We start from the raw sequence: 21094 nt of genomic DNA, 5'->3' as shown, positions 1-21094 counted from the left end.
TGTGGGAGACAACCAACCTTGCAATGAAAAAGCGGACATTTTGGTGCGTGTCAACATTGCCTATTGGTTGCAGCATTGTTGTTCTAATCACTGGCGATATTGCCGAATCTAGCTAGTCTTGCAGTGCATTCTTAAGGCAATATTTCCAAAATATCGGGTGCTATAGGGGTCGTTCCTTAAGGACTGTGATTCCAAAATGCAAAAACTCTTTCATTGAGTTTTCAATCAGTACTCAGCGAAGGAACGGTATTTACTATGAATTTATTTTGAGTTTCTGAGTAAGAGTACGAGCAGTCTTTTTTTTCAAGTACCATTTTTACGTTATTTTATCGTTTTCATTCTAGTAACAATATCCCTGTGACCAGATAAGGCTATGATATCAAAAAACTTATGTGTAAAACTAATAAATACGAGAGAGAGAGAGAGAGAGAGAGAGAGAAGGGAAATTGTCGAGCTGTTCGAAAAATTCGAGCAGTTCGAAAAGTTTGAGAAGCTCGAAAAACTCGAGCAGCTTGAAAAACTCGAGTAGATCGAAAAACTCGAGCAGCTTGAAAAACTCGAGTAGATCGAAAAACTCGAGCAGCTTGAAAAACTCGAGTAGATCGAAAAACTCGAGCAGCTCGTAAAAACCAAGTAGCTGGAAAAACTTTAATATCTCAAAAAACTCCGGAAATTTGAAGAGCTTAATGATTTTTTAAATTTCTAGGATCATATATTTTAATTTTAACGTCTAGAGGTGCAATAAAAAAATGCATGTTACTTGGATCGAAGTTTTAAAAAAGAGCTTGAATTTGAGCGCTAGTGGGTTGAAAATGGTTGGTTAGGTAAAAAGTTGTCTATATGCTTAAAAGTAGAAAAAATTATTGCCTATCAATCATGGCTGTTTTTTACCTTTCTTCATTGTCATATATATATATATATATATATATATATATAGCTGATAAAACTATTAAAATGTTAATCTAAATTTTGATAGCGAAAGAAGAAGAAAAGAGCTTTGATTTGAGGGTCGGATGGTTAAAATTGACTGCTCGGATCAAAAGTTGTAAGGATTTTAGAAATGGAAAAAAATCGCTGATTTTCGTAAAAAATCGAGATATTTATGATTTTTTGCTGTTTTTAAAAGTAGACAACTTTTTATCCAAGCAACCATTTTTAACCCACTGGGGCTCAAAGTACAGATCTTTTTTCATAAATTGGTCCTATGAGTATGTTTTTAACGTTCGTGATCTCAGACATTGAGTACTTACAGTTGAGCAATGGCTAGTAGTAGATAGGCTATAGGCATACCAAAACATAGGCATACTAAAACACCCTCTCTCCTCTCAGAGTGTCTTAGTACACGATGAGAGAGTGGGAGAGTATCCCCAGTCTACCCCCGTACGTATTTTTTCCTTCCCTTGCATGAGCGATTCAAAGTTTTCTCACCGCCTACAAATGCTATTGGCTGCTTGAGGGACCACCCCTAATTTTAAGTCCCAATTAGCTTTCCCAGAAAAGCTAGGCAGTTTTCCTTCCAGAGATCCGCTTTTAGCGATTGACAAGTGGCGTAGAGACAATGGTCACAAAAATGCACTCAGACCGATAGGCCTGCATTGAGCCCGAAGATTAACATGAGCTGATAGGACTAGAGAATGACAAACATTACTTATAGTGATTGACAAGTAACCTAGAGGAATGCACCAAGACCGATGGGTCTCGTGATAGTCATTTTTGGCAGGAGATCCCTTATTTTGTTGCGCTACCTGCAGAGAGCACGGAGATTAACACGTCGTACTGACTTTGACGAGTTTCCTAGAGGTCTGCAGGAAATCCCCAAAAATGATGCAGAGGCACCGATAAGTTTTATGAAGATACCCCTCCCTTTTTTTTCGTTTCGCTAGCAGTGGACGAAAATGCCTGAGTGTTGCAGATACCTGCAGAGATGAACGTTGTAAAGGCTTTTAGCGTTTGACGAGTGACCGAAGAGGGCCGCAGGAATCTAGAAACTATACCCGCTGGCAAGACCTTTCTTTTTGTTTCGCTACCCACGGTGAAAATCAATTATTTTTTGGAAAAGGTCTGCAAAAGTGTCCATAGATTATCCCACGAAGGCAAGTGAAATTTTTATTTGACGGGGAGGAGCATGGTCAAGGGAGGTGTTTTTGAAATTAAGGGAGGAACATTTTTCTCCAATTAGAGGACTTTTCGGGAAAATAATGAAAAGTGTGCTCCTGTTTTCGAGTATAAATAACCCCTCAAGATACACTGGAGTCAGTCACAGGTTTCCTTGCAAGCTGTCAAGAAAATGTCTTCGAAGAAAAGTTCATCAATGCAGCCTTCTCAGAGCCGACGAAGTCTACAGGATGCTCAGGAGCGTATACGTTGGCTGATCGCCAACGTACCGACTCTCCTGACGATGCTAGACTACGTGTCCTGGGCCATGGACATAGTAGAAACATGTAAGTTAATTTTCTTATTACTCCACTCTAAAGTCACGAATTTTTTAAGTTTTTAATTAATTTATTCGAATTTTTTTAATGTTGCAGTGCCGCAACCACCGAATGCTGCTTTTCAACAATTGGCGCCGCGACGATCTCCGGCGGCTGACCTGCCTCATCGATCTCCGGCGGCTGACCCACCGCGGAGATCCCCGGCTGTTGACCCGCCGCGGCGATCGCAGGCAGCTGACCCGCCTCGACGATCCCCAGTGGCTGACCCACCGCATCGATCGCCGACAGCTGTCCCGCCTCGTCGATCTCCGGCAGCTGACCTGCCTCAACGATCCCCGGCGGCTAACTCGCCGCAGCGATCCCCAGCTGCTAACTCGTCTGGACGATCCCCAATGGCTGAGCAGCCTCGGCGATCACCGACGGCTGAGCAGCCTAGGCGATCACCGACGGCTGAGCAGCCTAGGCAATCCTCGATGACCGGAAGAAGACGGTCTCGCTCGAGATCGAGCTCGAACTCTAGTTCGAGCTCCAGTTCAAGCGGAACATCATCCAGTTGCGCATCGTGCAAATCAGTTAAAAGTATACGCGATCTCAAGTGGATTCTTAAAATTACATCCACGAATATGAAGAGAAAAGCAAATGGTAAAAATATTAAATTTATTCTAAAAATGATATAACTTTATTTTCAAAAAAATAATAATGCCAATTTGTTTCCTTATTTTTACAGAACAAAAAGACAACCAGCAGAAAAAGAAGAAGGCAGGAGAGAGAGAGACGTCACCAAAACCAGGAACTTCTACAATGACTTCAGGTAAACATGCTTTAACAGCAAATTAGTTTTATTATGTATTATTTTTTATACAATAAATTAATTTTTTTTGTTCGTTTAATTTTTTCAGAGGTTACGAGACCATTACCGAGACGTGGTATTTTACAATTGAAAAGGACAGACAGTCAACAGCAGCAGCAACAGCAACAGCAACAGCAGCAACATCAGCATTAGCAGCAACAGCAACAACAGCAGCTGCTGTTGCTGTTGTTGCTGCCTCTGTTGCCTCTGCTGCTGTTGTTGCTGTTGCTGCTAATGCTGATGTTCAACCACAACCGCAGCAACAACAGCAACAACAACGCAATTTACCGAGGATTATAGATGATGAGATAATAATGGATCATGTAAACGTAAATAAAATTTACAAAAATTATAAAAAAAAATAAATTTAAAGAACTGTGAACACCTCACCATTAATTAAAACTTTGAATTCCGGAAAATTCCCGCCAGCGCTGACCGTTGGTTAACTGAAGCTAATGCACATGCGCGTCAGTTCCGGTTAATCTACGACGGACACTGGCAGGAGTTTTCCCAAATTCAAAGTTTTATTTAACGATAGGTGTACGAAATTTTTAGAATAGTTGTAAAAATTGTAAAATATTTAAGAAAATTTAGGCATGATTATTAAATTGAATTACTCTGCACTTTGTCTTCGTTTTATTCTAAGTAAATCAATAAACTAATCTTATAAATTGACTATGTGTGAATAAAAGGCGATGACAAATTTCAATTCCTTTTCAAATTAATAATAAAAGTTTTCATATTTTTTTATAATAAAAAATAACAACTGTGTACAAAATTTTAATTTTTCTAAAAAAAAAATCATTTTATTTAATAATTTTTGTCATAGTACATTTCAATAATTATCAATTTCGTCTTGACTAAATTTTTCAGACAAATAATTTAATAACCATGCTCTTATTGAAATAGCATTATGAACGGCACATGATGGTTTTCTTCTAATAGAAAGATGATGGTGCAAGCAAAAGTAATTTTTATTACTTTTTATGTTCTCGAGTGGAGGGCATCCAAGATCTTCGACATTACATATTAGACTGAAAAAAAATAATGTGGATAAATTGAAGTATTAAAAGCATGAAAGAAAAAGAATTGAAGGAATGTATAAATACTTACGTATTCGGCAAATAATTTTTCAACCACAGTGCTTTCTGTTCTCCCTTAACGAATATCTTTTTAACATCTCGTGTAAAGATTTGTAAGACATGTTCAAGTCGATGGCATGGAATGTCACCAAAATTCCATTCAATTCGATGGTGACTTTTTTCTAGCCAATGTATCATACATTTTTCTTCCTCGGTAAGTTCTTCCCACAGCATTGGAGACTTGAAGAGGTAAGCAGTTGGTAAAGCTGTTTTTCTTATGTTGAGAAAACTAATTTCCTTGAAAATGAAAGTATCCGCAGCAATTCGTTGAAATCCTTGTATGTCAACAATATAAACATTTTCTTCCGTATATTTCAGTATGGTATTTTGAAATATCTTTTTGTATTCACACATTGCAGTCATCTTGCAGCTTCGTAGAGTTAGTTCTATAAGACGAATTTATTGTAAATGAACAGATGAATTTTGTCATCCTGCTTATATAAGAAGAAACTCCACCTTGGTTGTCACACAATTGGTTGTCAAAAAGAAGCATAGACCTCATTGGTCTAAAAATAGAAAATTCATCCCCTCCCAAGAAAATATCCCTTCTCCTCATCATGACTTACTCCTCAGCTTTCCAATGTCGAAGATGACCACTTCTCATTGGAGCAAAGATAGAAAATCCATCCCTTCCCAAGAAAATATCCCTTCTCCTTGTCAAACTGTGAGTGTTAAGTGAAAAAGTAAATATGGCTTCATTTCAACTTTTTAAACGCCTTGTTGAAGTAGTCCGTGATACTTTGCGAAATATACATGAAATGAGGAATAATGATATTCATTATTGGCTGGACAGGTGCAATTCCACAATAAAGGAATTGAACGAAAAAATCGACAAAGCTAATCTTGCAAGAGGAGAAAAGCAGAAATATCAAACTTGTATGGCATATCTTTCATGTGTGCAAGTTCAACTCCAACAACATCTTCAGCAAGGAGGTGGTCTACAATCGGAAGAAACTGAAGCTAGAGTTGAGTGGCGAGATATAGAATCAGCGTTTCAAAATCGAATTAGAACAGGTGTAGTTGTAAAAATAAAGCATGTAGACATTCTAAGTTTTTTTAACGATGCGCAAAAGCTCTTCAAGGTTAAAGTAGAAGATTGCTTGAAGGAATATAACGCTGTAAAAATAAATTCTGACTTTATCGCAGAATTTTCTATGCAAAAAAATGGGGAGGAAACGACAGACATTAAATATTTTACAAGTCAAAGTGTTATAGCATTCATCTCAACGAATTTGGAAGAATGGTTCAAGGATCATATCAAAGAACCTATTCTCACCCAGCTTGAAGAATTCCAGGAGAAAGATTCTGACTGGACCCTGACGAGTATTATCAGTTTGTGTATCAATATGAAAAAATATTCTCCAATCAAGGGGAGTTCCTTCATTCCACTTCCAAAGTTTATAGAAAAGAAAAAGGCATGTGTTAATATTCGTAATAATGATAATCATTGTTTCAAGCATCCTATACTTTCAGCATTGCATCCTAGTGAAACTAATTCCAATAGAGTTAATCAATATCGATTTTATGAGGACGAGCTGAACTTTGGTGATATAGAATTTCCACTGAAACTCAAAGATGTTGCGAAATTCGAAAAATTAAATGATATTTCGATAAATGTATACATATTAAAAAAGTACAATGCAAAGTTCGAAGTATCGCCATGCCATATTACAAAAGAAAAGAAAGAAAAACACGTTAATCTACTCCTCATTCAAGATTTTTACATAGATGAAAATGAAGAAAATAATCATGATGATGGCGGAAGCTTGCCTAAATACCACTACGTTTGGATTAAATATCTGTCTCGACTTTTAAGCACTCAATTAAGTAAATCTCATGTAAAATCATACCACTGCGAAAGGTGTTTACAAATATTTTACTGTGAAGAAAGGTTGGAAATGCACGAAAATGATGCAAAAATTTAAATAAATGTCGAATTAATTTGCCCGACTTTAAGAATAACATTCTTAAATTTGAAGATTACAATAAAAGTGAAAAAGTTCCTTTTGTTATTTATGCAGATTTTGAATGTTTGTTAAAGCCTACTGAAAATGAAAATGCTTTTCAGCTTCATGAAGCATATAGCATAGGCTATTATATAAAGTGCAGCTTCGATAACAGTTTATCTGTTTATAAATCATACAGACAATAAACTGAAGATGAAAAGACACCGGCAAAATGGTTTGTTCGAGAACTGAAAGGAATTAGTGAAAAGATTGATCTACTCTACAAAAATCCAAAACCAATGAGACTTACAGATCTAGAAGAATTATCTTTTCGGACGTCATCTGTTTGCCATATATGCCGAAAGCCTATCAAAAGTGAAGAACTCGCAGTATGAGACCATTGTCATCTAACAGGACAGTAAGTTAGTTTTTAATGTATACAAATATTTAACTTAAATGCTATACAACATGTAAGACTTTTATTTCTATTTAGTTTCAGAGGTTCAGCTCACAATTCATGTAATATAAATTACAAGGATTCGAGGTTTGTGCCGGTTATCTTTCATAACCTCAATTATGACACACACTTCATTTTGAAAGAGATTGCTACTTCTACAATAATGAATGGACGAGTATCTCTGATACCTCACAATAAAGAAAAATATATTTCATTTACGAAGTATATAGATGACTATGACATTAGTTTTAGATTTATAGATTCATGGCGTTTTTTACCATCATCGTTAGAAAAGCTTGCATCATATTTGGAAACCGTGCCGATAGCAGTAAATGAGTTTAAAAATGATGGATTTACAGATGAACAAATCAATCTTCTTAGACGAAAAGGTATATTTCCATATGATTTCGTAGATGGATTGGACAAGTTGATGACTACAAAACTGCCAGAGAAGAATGAGTTTTACAATAAACTAACAGATTCTCATATTATTGACGAAGACTATCACCATGCTGTTACAGTACGGAATATGTTTACTATAAAAACTTTGGGTGAATATTCAGATTTGTACTTGAAAACAGATGTTTTATTATTAGCTGACGTCTTCGAAAGTTTTCGAGAGACATCTCTGAAAGCGTATAGTTTATGTCCTGCACACCTTTACACGACTCCAGGTCTCAGATTTTCAGCAGCTCTAAAAATGACAAAAATGGAATTGGAGCTTCTTACAGATATAGATATGCTGATGTTTATTGAAGCAGGCATTCGAGGAGGAATAAGTCAATGTTTTAATCGGTATGCTAAGGCGAACAATCCGTATATGGGACCATCATACGATAAGAATCAGAAAACGAAGACACTCTTATATTTTGATATTAATAATCTTTATGGGTGGGCTATGGTGCAGTATTTACCAGTGGGAAAATTCAAATGGATCGAATATGAAACGAATTCAAATTTTTTCAATGCACCACCAGATTCTGATACGGGATACTTTGCTGAAGTAGATTTAGAGTATCCTGAAGAAATACACGATGATCATCAAGATTTGCCTTTTTGTGCAGAGCATCGTACACCCCCTGGCTCAAAGCAAAAGAAACTGTTGACTACTTTGAACGATAAGAAAAGGTATGTCATTCATTATCTTGCGTTAAAACAGGTATTAGATAATGGACTTCGACTAAAAAAAGTGCATAGAATTCTGAGTTTTGAACAGAAGCCTTGGCTCAAACCATATGTTGAATTTAATACAGAGAAGAGAAAGCAGGCCAAGAATGAGTTTGAAAAGCTTTTCTACAATTATTAATTAATGCAGTATATGGTAAGTGCATCGAGCGAGAACGATCTCGCATTGATGTGCGATTAGTGAATAAATTTACAGGTCGATATGGAGCAGAAGCACGTATAGCTCAACCAAATTTTCATAGTTGTGCTATCATTGATGAAAATTTGGTTTCTATACAGCTAAAGAGAACAAGTATTACAATTAAAAAAACAATATACGTTGGTCTCAGCATTCTCGATTTGTCTAAAACATTGTTATACGATTTTCATTATTCATATATGAAGCGTCGACTTGGGAACAAATGTAAACTCCTTTACACCGACACAGATAGTCTAATATATGAAGTCGTTGACGTGGATATGTATAAAATAATGAAAGAAGACTTGCACAAATTTGATACTTCTGATTACAAAGAGAACAATCAATTTGGAATCCCGCGTGTCAATAAAAAAGTGCCTGGATTAATGAAAGATGAATGCTGTGGCAAGATTATGACGGAATTTATTGGTTTACGTAGCAAAATGTATAGTATTTTGATAGATGGATCTGAGACTGTGAAAAAAGACAAAGGCATAAAATCGAGTGTTGTGAAGAAAACAATCACATTCTAAGATTATCGAAAATGTCTTGAAGAACAAATTATTGTTAAACGTGAGCAGTGCAATATTCGCTCTAAATTGCATGTAGTGCATACTCAAAAACAGAATAAAATAGCACTAAGTCCGCATGATGATAAAGGATACTTATTACCTCATAGCACAGACACTTTGCCTTGGGGTCATTACCGAATTATTGAGGAACAGATGGCGCTGGCTGTAATTAAAATGGAGGGGGATGAAAAAATGGCTGATACAAGAGAAAAAAGAGTGGGGGCGATGGAAGTGGAAAAGGGGTATGAAGCGACCAATACTGAAGAAGAAAACGAGAGAGCAATGGAGAGGAGGAACGAAGTGACCAATGAAAACAGTGCAGCACGAGTGGGGGTAACACTTTATGGCGATACAGGTGAACAAATCATTATCAAATACGATGTTTGTGAGTAGCTAATACACGAATGGAATCCATCGATGGAGGGGGCATCTTCCGATAGAAGGGATATTCTACAAGAGGCGATGGAAGGGGCAGACAGCATGGTGGGGAATGGGCTATATCAACCGACGCAGCACGGTGAAGAGCACATTCGAGCAGTCGAACTTGAAAATTACCTGCCTTTGGAGAAGAAACCAAGACTCACTTAACATTTCCAAGTAAGTTCATAGCTGATTCTCACTATTTTTCTTCTCAAAGAAAGTATTTTCTCTAACACTAATTCTTATATTTTTACTTTTCAGAATGGATCTATCTGCACTTAACAAAATTGCTGAGCGCGAGTTCTTGCCCAAGAAGAAAGCCACGGACTTAGAAAAAGATCATGCATACATGGTGACTGCGCTCAAGGAAGTAAAGACGAGATTCGGCACGAAGATCGTGGCCGAGATCGATGACAGCTTTCAAATATTTCTTCCAGAAAAGATCTCATCAGCAATCTTGAAAGATCAAGAACTTTTCAATAATCTCTCTAGCACAGCAAATAAACTTAGTTTATTTATAACATATCAGGGTGGAACTTCTTTTAATTTCACCACATGCTAAAATAATGAAATACAAAGACTGATAATTGTTAAATACTATTTATTTATTTGTTCAAACTTGTGTGCAATTTACATGAATAAATACATTATTAAATATAATAACAATTACTTTCTTATTTATTTGAACCTTAAATAATTCATACAATCTCATTTTTATCTATCCAACTATGATGCTTGTCACTAAATCCTAACCATTTAACATATACGCGTTTACCACTTTTCTTTAAAACTTTTTCTACTAAATAAATTTCCGGATATGAATTTCCGTTTCATAAAAGCCGCCAGAGACGGATTTATCATAAGAATCTTTGAGATGGTAAGTTACTGGATCTGTTTTTATAACTTGTGTTATTGTGAAAATTTCCATTGACCAGTTTGGTGTGTAACCTTTTTCAAAAACATTTTTTATCCTACTTATTCGTACTTTATCTCCTACTTTAAATTTCGGCTTTTTCACTGGCGACTTTTCATTTGGAAAACGTCTCTTGACTTCTCGCTCATTTGCCTGTGTAACATTTTCAGGCTCGATTCCTGTTGTCCGATGTTTTCTCGAATTATATGCTTTGAGCAAGTTAGGTTGAATATCCAACCATTTATAGCATCCTTGTTTGCTGAATTCTGTCCACATTGCATTTTTTAACGTTCTATTGAATCGTTCGCATATACTTGCATGAAGATTAATATGTGAAGAGTATAAGTGTATATTGTGCTTCTTCATAAGTTTTTGAAAAATTGCATTGTAAAATTCTTTTCCTTGGTCAGTTTGTAGATTCTTCGGTACTCGTCCTTCTTTCAGTATTGACTTCATAGCTGTAGTAACATCATTACAACTCTTTGACTTTACTGGCACGGCCCATGCATACTTTGAAAATATATCTATGACAGTGAGTAAGTAATGAAAACCTTTGTTTTCTTTAGAATATGGTATCATTTCTACAAGATCAGCTTGCCAAGTCTCGTCTATTCCACGTTTGTCATATTTTCTTCTCTTGTATCGCCGACGTGCTGGCTTGTGCAGCTCTTCAGCTACTCTATGACGTTCCATCTTCCTTTACAGTAGATGAAAATCCATCTGGAAATTCGTCTATACGAACTTTTAATTGTTTATTCACTTCTTCAATGATATAATCAACACCAGAGTAATTGCGAAGAGTTGTACTATAAAGATAACGCAATTTTGCATTCACTTCCAATTGATGTTTTTCAAATTGCTGCTTGTATTCTTCTATATTCCAGCAATTTTAGCAGCTATATAATTTATTTCAGTTTGTAGAATAACTTTCAGTGAATGCAAGGTGATTGCATCGTTTGGATGATTGGGCGGTCCTAGGTTGCAAAGTCGCTTGTTTTCTAAATCAAAATCACCGTCCAGTGTAAAATTGAAACCAATGCCTGGAGGACCACGACTCACTTGCGAGCCCTCAAGTTTTCTTCCAAACACATCGAGACTCATGGTAGTACTGATGCAAAGAAGAAAGTTGCGTATCAATATATATGCCCAGCTTCACGTAATTCCTCAATAATCGACTGGATTTCATTGTCGTGATTATTATTTCCAGCTGATCGTTCGGCAATCAATAGTCGAAGTCTATTGATTGCCGTTTGGATCATCCCAGTAGACGAGATCAATGAAAGAATTTTTCTTAGCTATTTTATATTTAGGTATGAGTCCTCCTCCGCTGCTATTGTTCTTTTTACGTGGTGTGCTGGGGAACATTGGTGCTAAAATATTCTTATATTTATTACTTCTCGACATTCGTATAGATTCATCTTTGCTGAATTTTTTCCGATGAGCATTTGTTGCTTCCAGAATCTTGCGATAATTTGCACGATCTAATGAACTCAGAAGAAGATCATCCGGATATTTTTTAAATAGCAATTCCATCAGTCCACTCGTTTTAGGATAACTTTCATTTCTGACTTTGACATATTTATCATCAAATTGAATTTCTGAATCACCAATCATATACACTTCATCAACCTTTCGCACTCCGTATATATTATCAATCGTTCTACGGCTTTTATCTAGCAATGATAAAAAGTCTTCAGCTGATTCATTTTTTCCACTCGCGGATCTAAATGTAGAATTGGTTATTGTGTCATAAACATCATCATCATCATCATAATCATAAACAGTATAATCCAATAAACTTGATTTATTGTTCTTATTTTGATCATTGAGCAAACTTGATTGATCGATTTTCATTCGTTTTTTCATTTTCTTACTGCTGCTGTTTTTATCCAAAAAATGATTAAATGGTTGCTGCAGTGGGCTTTCACTTTTCATCTCAACAATTTTCTCAAGTGGTGTGATGACTGGTTTTAGAGTATCACCGATGACTTTTTCAAAATCATCTTTCTCCTGTTTAAATAAAGTGTATTTTTTTAATAGCCTCACGAGCTCGCAAGAGCTCACTAAGAACATTCTTCTCTTTCTCGAAGTCTGACATGCTGACGTGGTGATGTCTACAACTGAACTGCAAGTTTGAGACTCATAATTCCTTGTTTATTGCAAAACAGTCAAATCCTTTTCTGTATCTACCCTCATTCATCGGTCTATCTTTGTCAATAACAATAAATCCATATCTATCATTCTTCCAACATTCTGAACAAAGATTCCGAAATTCGTTGAAAGTTAAATCGGTGTTCAAATGATCTTCATAGATATGTTTAAGATTTACATCATCTTGTCGATAAATTACTATCAAATTGACATTATCCCTAATCAGATGTTTTCCTATATGAGCATAAGATTTACATCATCTTGTCGATAAATTACTATCAAATTGACATTATCCCTAATCAGATGTTTTCCTATATGAGCATAAGATTTACATTATCTTGTCGATAAATTACTATCAAATTGACATTATCCCTAATCAGATGTTTTCCTATATGAGCATAAGATTGACATAGATAGAAACTATCTACACTTTTATGTCTCCCCATACAGAAGAATGCTCTGACGTTATCCTGCTTCTCACATGCCACATCATCAAAAATCATAATTGAATTTGGAAGGACTTCATCCGGAGATACTACAGATTCATGCTCACTGAACGGAAGATATGATACTCCTTCAATCGGATCCAGGACATTTTTGAGAAATTGATACTTTGGCTGATTCAATGATTTAGAGTATACATACAAATTTTCAAACCTAAGACCATTGGGATGTGTTATTAAAGCCAATAAACTATTTGTTTTTCCACAGTTCGATGGCCCACAGAAAACTGCTCGTATACTATCTGGTAGTAATTCCCCATGACGCTTTTTTCTCTTCTCTTTTCCAAAATCGAAATTTGTCACGGGGAGTTTGACGTTCTGCTCGGTAAAATCCATGTTCACTCAACAGAGTCAAATATAACATTGAGCTCTCGAAATATAAACGCTAGTTTTATACCATGAACGTCAGTTGTGAATCAGCACTCGAATCGAGATGATCATACACAAATCTCAGAAACAGCCGAAAGGCTATGGATTACTTGATAAAGTTATCAATAACTTATCTTTTGAAATGCATCTTCCTGGATATCAATACTGCGGTCCCGGAACCAAATTGCAAAAGCGATTGAAAAGAGGAGATCCTAGAATTAATCCGCTGGATCAGGCTTGTAAAAAACACGACATAGCTTACTCTGATAAAAACGGAGATCGTAAAGCTGCTGACAAGATGCTTGCTGAGGAAGCTATGCAACGTGTCAGAGCTAAGGATGCTAGTCTTGGCGAAAAAGCTTTTGCTTTTGCTGTTAGCAATGCTATGAAATTAAAAGGAAAAACTGGGATAAAGATCTCATGTTGTATTTTAACGTGAAAGAAGTGAAATACAACTATAAAAGATATCAAAATTTTGACTCATTTATATGTGGCCATCTTGTCTCTTTTTCTTAGCTGGGAGACTATAAAAGAGGTGCTCACTGACGAATAGAATCATTATCTTCCGATCAGTCATGGAAGATAGCTTCACTCTGAGTCTCTCAGGAAACTCATCTGTCTTAGAAGCGTAATATTTTCCTTCGATTGAACTACCGAAGCATAAAAATTTTGTCTTGGATTTAGTTGAACTTTTATCATTTAACTCTATTCCCAATGTTGACTATTCAAATAATAAACTGCATTTAAACGGAGATATTATTATTAATATTCCTACTGGCAGTTATGAGATTGATGCTATTAATCAATTTTTACAAGCAAATTTGAAATCCAAAGGAATCGAATTCTCGTTGAAATCTAACAACAATACTCTTAGAAGTGAAATTCTCTGCAGTCATCCGATAGATCTCACACCTCACGATTCCATAGGCCGTCTCCTTGGCTTTGCTCCTTGCACTCTTGAAGAAAACATTCAACACAGCTTTGATTTACCAGTGAAAATATTGAGAATCAATGCACTCAGAGTGGAGTGCAATATTACTGGAGGTGCTTATATCAATAATAAGAAAGTTCATACAATCCATGAGTTCTTTCCCAGAGTGCCTCCGGGATATAAAATCATAGAAGTTCCGTCACACGTCATATATTTACCGGTCAGTGTCAAGTGCATAGATCATCTACAAATTCGAATCGTCGATCAGGATGGAAATTTGGTGAATTATCGAGGAGAGGAAATCACTATTAGACTCCACATCAATATAAGTCAGCCATCATGTCAACCAGTCATCAGTCGACCGAAGAAACTCAAACCGTTAACAAGCAAGATCATTCAGTTTCTGAAAAGTCTAGGACTAAAAGTACGTGGAAAAAATTCACGTGTGTAATTCTTTGCTGCTTCCAGAAAAATGGACGAAATTCTAAGCATTCAATCAGGTGTCGTATTCGATGAGTCTATTGCTCATTACGAAGTACACGCACATCAACCTTACTCATCATTAAGCTTTGAAAACAGCGATGAAATTCGTATTTCTATCCAACATCAAGATCTATGTCTCTTACCATCGCACAGCTCTATCCATATATGTGGAAAGTTGCAAGTAAAAGGTGGATCAGCAGCACTTGCTAAAACTAAATTTGTCAACAATGGCATTTGTCATCTGTTTGATGAAATTCGTTATGAGATTAATGCTGTGGAGATAGATAAAAGTAAAAATGTTGGTCTGAGCAGTGTTATGAAAGGATTGATTTCATTTAATTTGAATCAGAATAATATGCTGGAGAATGCAGGCTGGCTTGGTATTCAAGACAATATCAAATCGGTCGTAGATGACAAGGGAAATTTTGACGTTGCGATTCCACTGAGTATGATCTTGGGTTTTGCAGAAGACTATAAAAAGATTATAGTTAATATGAAGCATTAGCTCATTCTCACAAGATCGAGAAGCGACTTGAACGTAATAATCCAGGAAGGTACTGTAGCATCTGGTGTAACTACTTATGAAGATTACGAAGTAAAAGTATCAAAAATAGAGTAGTCGATGCCATATGTTGTTGCATCTGATAAACAAAAAATCCAGCTATTGAATTTCATTGATAAAGATAATCCTATCTCCATGTGTTTCCGTTCTTGGGAATTATTTGAATATCCTCTTCTGCCAAGCACTACTAAACACGTCTGGACGGTGAAAACATCAAATCAATTGGAAAAACCTCGTTTTGTGATTCTTGGACTGCAAACAAAGAGAAAATCATTGAGAACTGCAAACGCCAGTCGATTTGACCATTGTGAGTTGAGTAATGTGAAACTTTTCTTGAATTCACAATATTATCCATACAACAATATGAATCTCGACATAGCTAAAAATCAGTTTGCCATTCTCTATGATATGTACGCTAATTTTCAAAAATCCTACTATGGAAGAGATCCGCAACAGCTGCTGACAAAGTCTTCGTTTCTCAACTTAGCACCACTCGTAGTTATTGACTGTTTTCGACAAAACGAATCTCTCAAGAGCACTCCTGTCGATGTGCGTCTGGAGTTTGAGGCTAAAAAAGATTATCCTGCTAACACTTCAGCCTACTGTCTTGATCTTACACGATCGCATCGTTCAGTACAATCCTATTAGTGGAGATATCAAGAAGCTCATCTAAGCTGCACCGGAAAATGGAGTATGCAGTAGACATGACTGGTTTCAAGCAAACCGAAGAAGATTATATTCTAAAGGAATTAGCAATCATACCTCTCAAGGAAAATAGTGCAGATCCTATTGTTCTAACATTCAAAAATCCCTCCTCATAGAAAAAACTCTCAGACAAAATGCAAAGGGAAAACAAATGGCTCAAACATAATTATCATGGCATCAAGTGGAAAACGGATGGACATGACTACTCTCAAATCAGAAACTTGCTTCGTGACGCTTTACATGATGTATCAAAAATTGTTGTCATGGGTGCATTAAAAGAGAAATGGCTTCAACGATTCAAATTTCCTGTTCACAATATTGAACAGTATGGCTATCCGTCAAAACCATCTTTTAAGTGCGTCACAGTATGCACAAATCACAATCCAAGCTATAAGACGACCTGTGCATTGCACAACGTCAAACTCATGAAATTGTTCTATCACCATAAACTGTAAAGTAAAATAAAAAAAATTAAAAAATTAAAAATAAAAGTAGAGAACGTTATAGGCATTCCAAAATCGGGTACTAAAACACTCTGAGAGGAGAGAGGGTGTTTTAGTATCTTGGAGAGAGAGAGGGGATCCCTCCTCTTCCATCGGGTACCAAAACACTCTGAGAGGAGAGGGGGTGTTTTAGTATGCCTATGTTTTGGTATGCCTATAGCCTATCTACTGGTAGTTTTCGTTCATTTTTTCCATGTTCAATTTTCATAAAAAAAAATTAAACTGCTTGGCAAAAAAATAAGTATTTCTAAATCTCGGGAATGCAAGTTTTTTTTTGTATTCTGGATGGCCTAAGGAACCCAAAAAAGTTGGCTTGGTCTGCACTTAAATTTTAATTTAGTTCCCTCAAACCCCCAAAAGTGACCGGTTTTCCGTGGATTTGCACATATCTGTGGTCTATTAGACATACTTTAAAATACGGCACAGGAGAAATAAGTAAACTGTTGATTTTAAGAGCGTGGAAAGTTATTTTACACGGCTCACCCCTTTCTTCCTACGTACGCTTATGAATATATTATAATAATATTTTTGCAGACTTTAGGCTTCCCGAGTCGATTTGGACGTGGTAAAAATCTCAACTATTTCTATACGCGAAATGCGAGCTAGAACGTTTTTATTTACATTTTCCTCAGTATGGATAACGCGAGATCCTGAAAAATATAGAAAATATTTATTTTTATAAAAAGAGAGTCTCGAATGTTCATCGATAATTTAGTTAGGAAAAGATTTTAATGATCCAATGAACTAAACATCGATTATATTTGTTTTTTTTTACATTTCCGACGTCTTAGCATCTCTTTTCAAGAGATCGAAAGATTTATGAGGCATAGGCATATGCGTTATCAAGAAAGATTTAATAGTAACTGACGAGAGCGTTAGATTTTATGAAGAAAGTATAAGTTGCGAGGGCACAATGGCTGCATCACTATTACAGAGGGCTGTTTTAGGAGCAGATCCATATGATATAGTATAACATTACGATACATGTGACATAAGTAACACTTCTATACAGCGTAATCGGGACCTCACGCCGTGCAAAAAAGTGCTACTTAGGTCACAAGTATACAGGCACCCGGTGGCAAGCGGCTGATTTTAGCGACATGAAAACTTTGAGATAGTTGAAGTTTTGAGCTGCTCGAGTATTTTGAGCTGCTCGAGTTTTCCGAGCTGCTCAAGTCTTTCGACCTACTCGAGTCTTTCGAGTTGCTCGAGTTTTACAAACAGCTCGAAAAACTCGAGTAACTTGACTTGACTTAAGACTTGACTCGAGCTCGTCAAGTCAAGTTTTTCGGGCGAGAAACTTGACTTTTCGGGAACTCGTACAACCCTAGCATGAACCTGATAATGTCAGACTGATTCATCAAAAATGACAGGAGATTGTACGTTAAGAACTGATTCAAATTTTTTTGAGGCACACAGCAACAACAGATAAACGTACAAGTTTTTTTTTTCAGTATTTTTCTCGCTTGAGGTCCTGTTCTTTCTCCGCCACGCACTTTGAGACCATGACTTTGTAGAAACTGACTGTTCTGATTTGTAATCGTTTGATCACTCGTTGCTGACTGACTGTCTGTTGACATACTGAGCTATTAATATAGTTTTTGTTAGCATTAAAAACAATACCCATTTCGATGGCTTTTTAAATGTAGACGAATTGTAATAATTTAACCTCGGAGATAATTCAAATCATCATCTTGATCTACTATGCGTAGTTGTGGGTGAATGATCACTGTCACAGATATTAGTAAGTATATTATTTATTAAGGCACCTCGATTATCTTGTAGCCTGGTGGAACTGCTGGGAAAAATTCATGTATTGTATGAACTTTCTGCTGATTTATGTATGCTCCTGTCGTAATGTTACACTCAACTCGTAAAGCGTTCACTTTGAGAATAGCTACTGGTAAATCTGAGTCGTGACTTATATAGGACTTTGAGAGTCTTGGACTGAATCCTTGTAGACGACCAATCGAGTCAGTCGGTCAAAAATCTATTTCATGACTACACATAATAACTTTTATACCTCTGGTATTGAGGGATACCTTGAAGAGTTCGATCAATATCCTCAATCTCATAACTACCAGTAGGTAGTTCAATTATTTCTTTAGTATCATAAAATTTATTACAGTTTTCATCGACGTTAAGTATAGAATTAAAAGTTAGCAGTACAACAAGTCCAAGACTGTATTGCTTATCCGAATCCAGTTCTATTGGAGAAAAATAGTGCGTTTCCAGGATCGAGGAGGTGCCGGAAAGGCTGAGAGTCATTGATTCAACAACCATCTTAAGTAGACTAATTCAAATCACTCATGTAGATTTCTTTTTATATAGACAAAAATTATCCTTACGATTGAGCTGAGTGCAGAGAAATTTCAGACATAGATGACCACAGATGAAAGTTGAAAATTCCTGATACCTCTGATAATTGTACTTATATTGAGATACTTTCCAGTAATTCATAAGATCTCGTGGTGGTTGTAAATCACCGAAACTATTGAAGTATGTAGCTTTATTACCAATTTTTCGATAAGCTACCCAATGCGTGCCAGGTCAACTTGCATCATCAACATTAATAACTGCCGATTCTCTAGCTCGACAACCGTTTGAAGGTTTGAAGGCAGAGTATCTCGCATAAAAACTCCTCGAAAATTTGTTATATTTATTAAGTTTACATATTTAAGTAGATCGTAGTTAATAAGTGCACGTTTAGGCAATCTTATTTCATCGAAGCTTTTTTGTCTTTCTTTATACTTTTTGTTTTTCATAAAGATGCTGAAACCTTTACAATGAGGTTTCATAAACAGCCCTTTAATAAGTGCCAACATTTCAATTTTTTCATTATGTCTTTTTTGCTCTTTCATTTGTTTCTTTAGCACTTGCTTTATTTATTGCTTTAGCGATTCCCGCAGCTCCTCCTGCATGTGAGCCTACTGCACTGAAATCAGCAAAAAGTGGAATAAGTGCTAGAAGAAAGCCACCCACTTTGCTGGGGACAGGCAATATGCGTGAAACATTAATTTTACTTTTTCCACCAACATTTTTTACATGCTCTTGAGCTATCTTTAGTGCTGACTTAATCATAGAGCGAGAATCGTTGCCAGGAATAATAGATTTTCCTATTGACTCCATCAAATTTTTCAGGGTAATCTTTTTCTTCAAAATCCTTTTCTTAAAATTATTAAATCTACGCCCTCCACCTCCTCCTCTTCCAACACCCATACCAAGCTTTGATTTTAACTTCATGGTATTTGCCATAGCAAAAGCTGTCGCTTTTTCTTTCAAACCAGCGTCTCTAGATTTCACTCTCTGCCACGCCTTCTCTACTTAAATTTTATCAGCAGCGTTTCTCTCTTGAATGTTATCTGGATTATTCGAGTAAGCAATGTCGTGTTCCTTACAAGCAGCGTCTATAGGATTTATTCCTGATACACAACTACCTAAACGTTAAGCAAGTTTAGTACCTGGACCACAGTACTGATTACCAGGCACATGAAGTTCAATGGGTAATTTGTTAATCAATGTATTCACTAAACCTGTACCTTTTTTCTGGTGCATGATGCTAGCTCTTAACAAGCTCATGCGAGACTGACTGAGGGTACTATAAATGCTAATATTTATAATATATCCAGTCAGTCGTGATATGAAATTTCATGAAGCACGATGGATCTTAAGAAGCAGGCAGCAAAGTTGCCAGTGGTTAAATTGGATCTTTTGACCCAGCAGTAGCAGAAAAAACAGCACAATCGTCATGGAAAATTGCTATCCAGCAGTATAAGAGCAGCATTTTGTGGTCCGCCTAATTGTGGTACAAGGAACGCTATCTTATCTCTAATCATTCATCCTAATGGTTTGAGATTTAAAAATATTTATTCTAAACATACATTTTTGGAACAACTTGTTAAGCCTCTAGCAGGTATTAAATATTTATCGTTCGGTGAACATGATCTTGTCGTATCACCTGATAAAGCTTAACACAACTCAATTTTTGTCTTTGATGATATTGCCTGTGAGAAGTAGGATAATGTCAAAACTTTTTACTGCATGGGCAGACAAAAAAGCGTGGATTGCTTCTACTTGTATCAGTCGTATGCACAAGTACCGAAACGTTTAGTGCGTCACAACGTCAACTTGTTGGTACTTTTTCGACAAGATGATATGAACTTGAAACATGTTTATAACAATCATGTTAAAACAGATATGACATATCAACGCTTTAAACATATTTGTTCAATGTGTTGGAATAATAACAATCATAGTTTTTTCGTTATAGACAAAGACCGCAATATCAATGATGGTGGCTACAGAAAAGGCTTTGATCAGTTTAAATATACAGAATACTGAATAAATTTAGCATGATTGTGAGACTCTAAACTATCAAGATGTCTGATTTTGATCAACAAACTGTAGTTCTACGTGAAGTTGAGAAAGCTCGAAAAGCTTTGAAAGGAAAGTATGATTTGGTAAAGTTACCTAAATTGGAGGTGAAAAAAAGTTTGGAGGACTCGTTCAAACCGCTCGTAAAACCACTGGAAAAGCTAATGGATGTAAATAAACATAATAAACAAGAAAAGAGTTTATCGCCAGTAGTACTTAAAAAATAAAAGAATAGATAATTAAAATTAGATCGCATTCAAAGTAATAAAAAAGACTATAATGATGATGATGATGATGATAATAATGATGATGGCGACATCGATGATGATGATGATGATGATCCTGGAGAATCAGCTTTTAAGTCAGCTGTAGGCGATTCAGATATTTCGGATCATGAAGAAACTGTTATTTAAAAATT

The 21094-nt window shown here is 36.1% G+C and overlaps 3 protein-coding genes across 6 annotated transcripts in view; all 3 read left to right on the top strand.

The window, feature by feature from the left end:
* Positions 1-21094, top strand: part of LOC107981322 — a 526190-nt gene that overhangs the window by 24542 nt on the left and 480554 nt on the right. The gene's annotated exons all lie outside the window — the stretch shown is intronic.
* On the top strand, positions 977-3457 carry LOC116417605 (uncharacterized protein DKFZp434B061-like). Its single transcript, XM_031931483.1, has 4 exons — positions 977-2441; positions 2529-3074; positions 3160-3243; positions 3332-3457. Exons 1-4 carry the CDS (start codon positions 2288-2290, stop codon positions 3433-3435), a joined length of 888 nt encoding a protein of 295 aa, XP_031787343.1. The 5' UTR covers positions 977-2287; the 3' UTR covers positions 3436-3457.
* LOC116417558 lies at positions 6416-9846 on the top strand. 2 transcript variants are annotated; one of them, XR_004227812.2, is made up of 3 exons: positions 6416-6788; positions 6864-9359; positions 9444-9846. XR_004227812.2 is itself a non-coding variant. In XM_031931069.2 (3 exons), the coding sequence occupies exons 2-3, from the start codon at positions 9253-9255 to the stop codon at positions 9742-9744; spliced, it is 408 nt and encodes a 135-aa protein (XP_031786929.1). In that variant the 5' UTR covers positions 6437-6788; positions 6864-9252; the 3' UTR covers positions 9745-9846. The 2 variants fall into 2 exon arrangements, 1 of the variants encoding a protein (XP_031786929.1); XM_031931069.2 differs by having other exon boundaries at positions 6437-6788.

Source organism: Nasonia vitripennis (genome assembly GCF_009193385.2).
Source record: "Nasonia vitripennis strain AsymCx chromosome 1 unlocalized genomic scaffold, Nvit_psr_1.1 chr1_random0003, whole genome shotgun sequence".
Taxonomy (NCBI): domain Eukaryota; kingdom Metazoa; phylum Arthropoda; class Insecta; order Hymenoptera; family Pteromalidae; genus Nasonia; species Nasonia vitripennis.
This window is presented reverse-complemented; position numbering and strand designations above follow the sequence as displayed.

Bases quoted from the DNA above. Each gene is read 5' to 3' on its own strand.
- LOC116417605 (XM_031931483.1), top strand. From the start codon at position 2,288: ATGTCTTCGAAGAAAAGTTCATCAATGCAGCCTTCTCAGAGCCGACGA. The intron at 2,442-2,528 runs GTAAGTTAATTT...TTAATGTTGCAG, and splicing joins CATGGACATAGTAGAAACAT to TGCCGCAACCACCGAATGCT. The intron at 3,075-3,159 runs GTAAAAATATTA...TTATTTTTACAG, and splicing joins TATGAAGAGAAAAGCAAATG to AACAAAAAGACAACCAGCAG.
- LOC116417558 (XM_031931069.2), top strand. From the start codon at position 9,253: ATGGGCTATATCAACCGACGCAGCACGGTGAAGAGCACATTCGAGCAG. The intron at 9,360-9,443 runs GTAAGTTCATAG...TTTACTTTTCAG, and splicing joins GACTCACTTAACATTTCCAA to AATGGATCTATCTGCACTTA.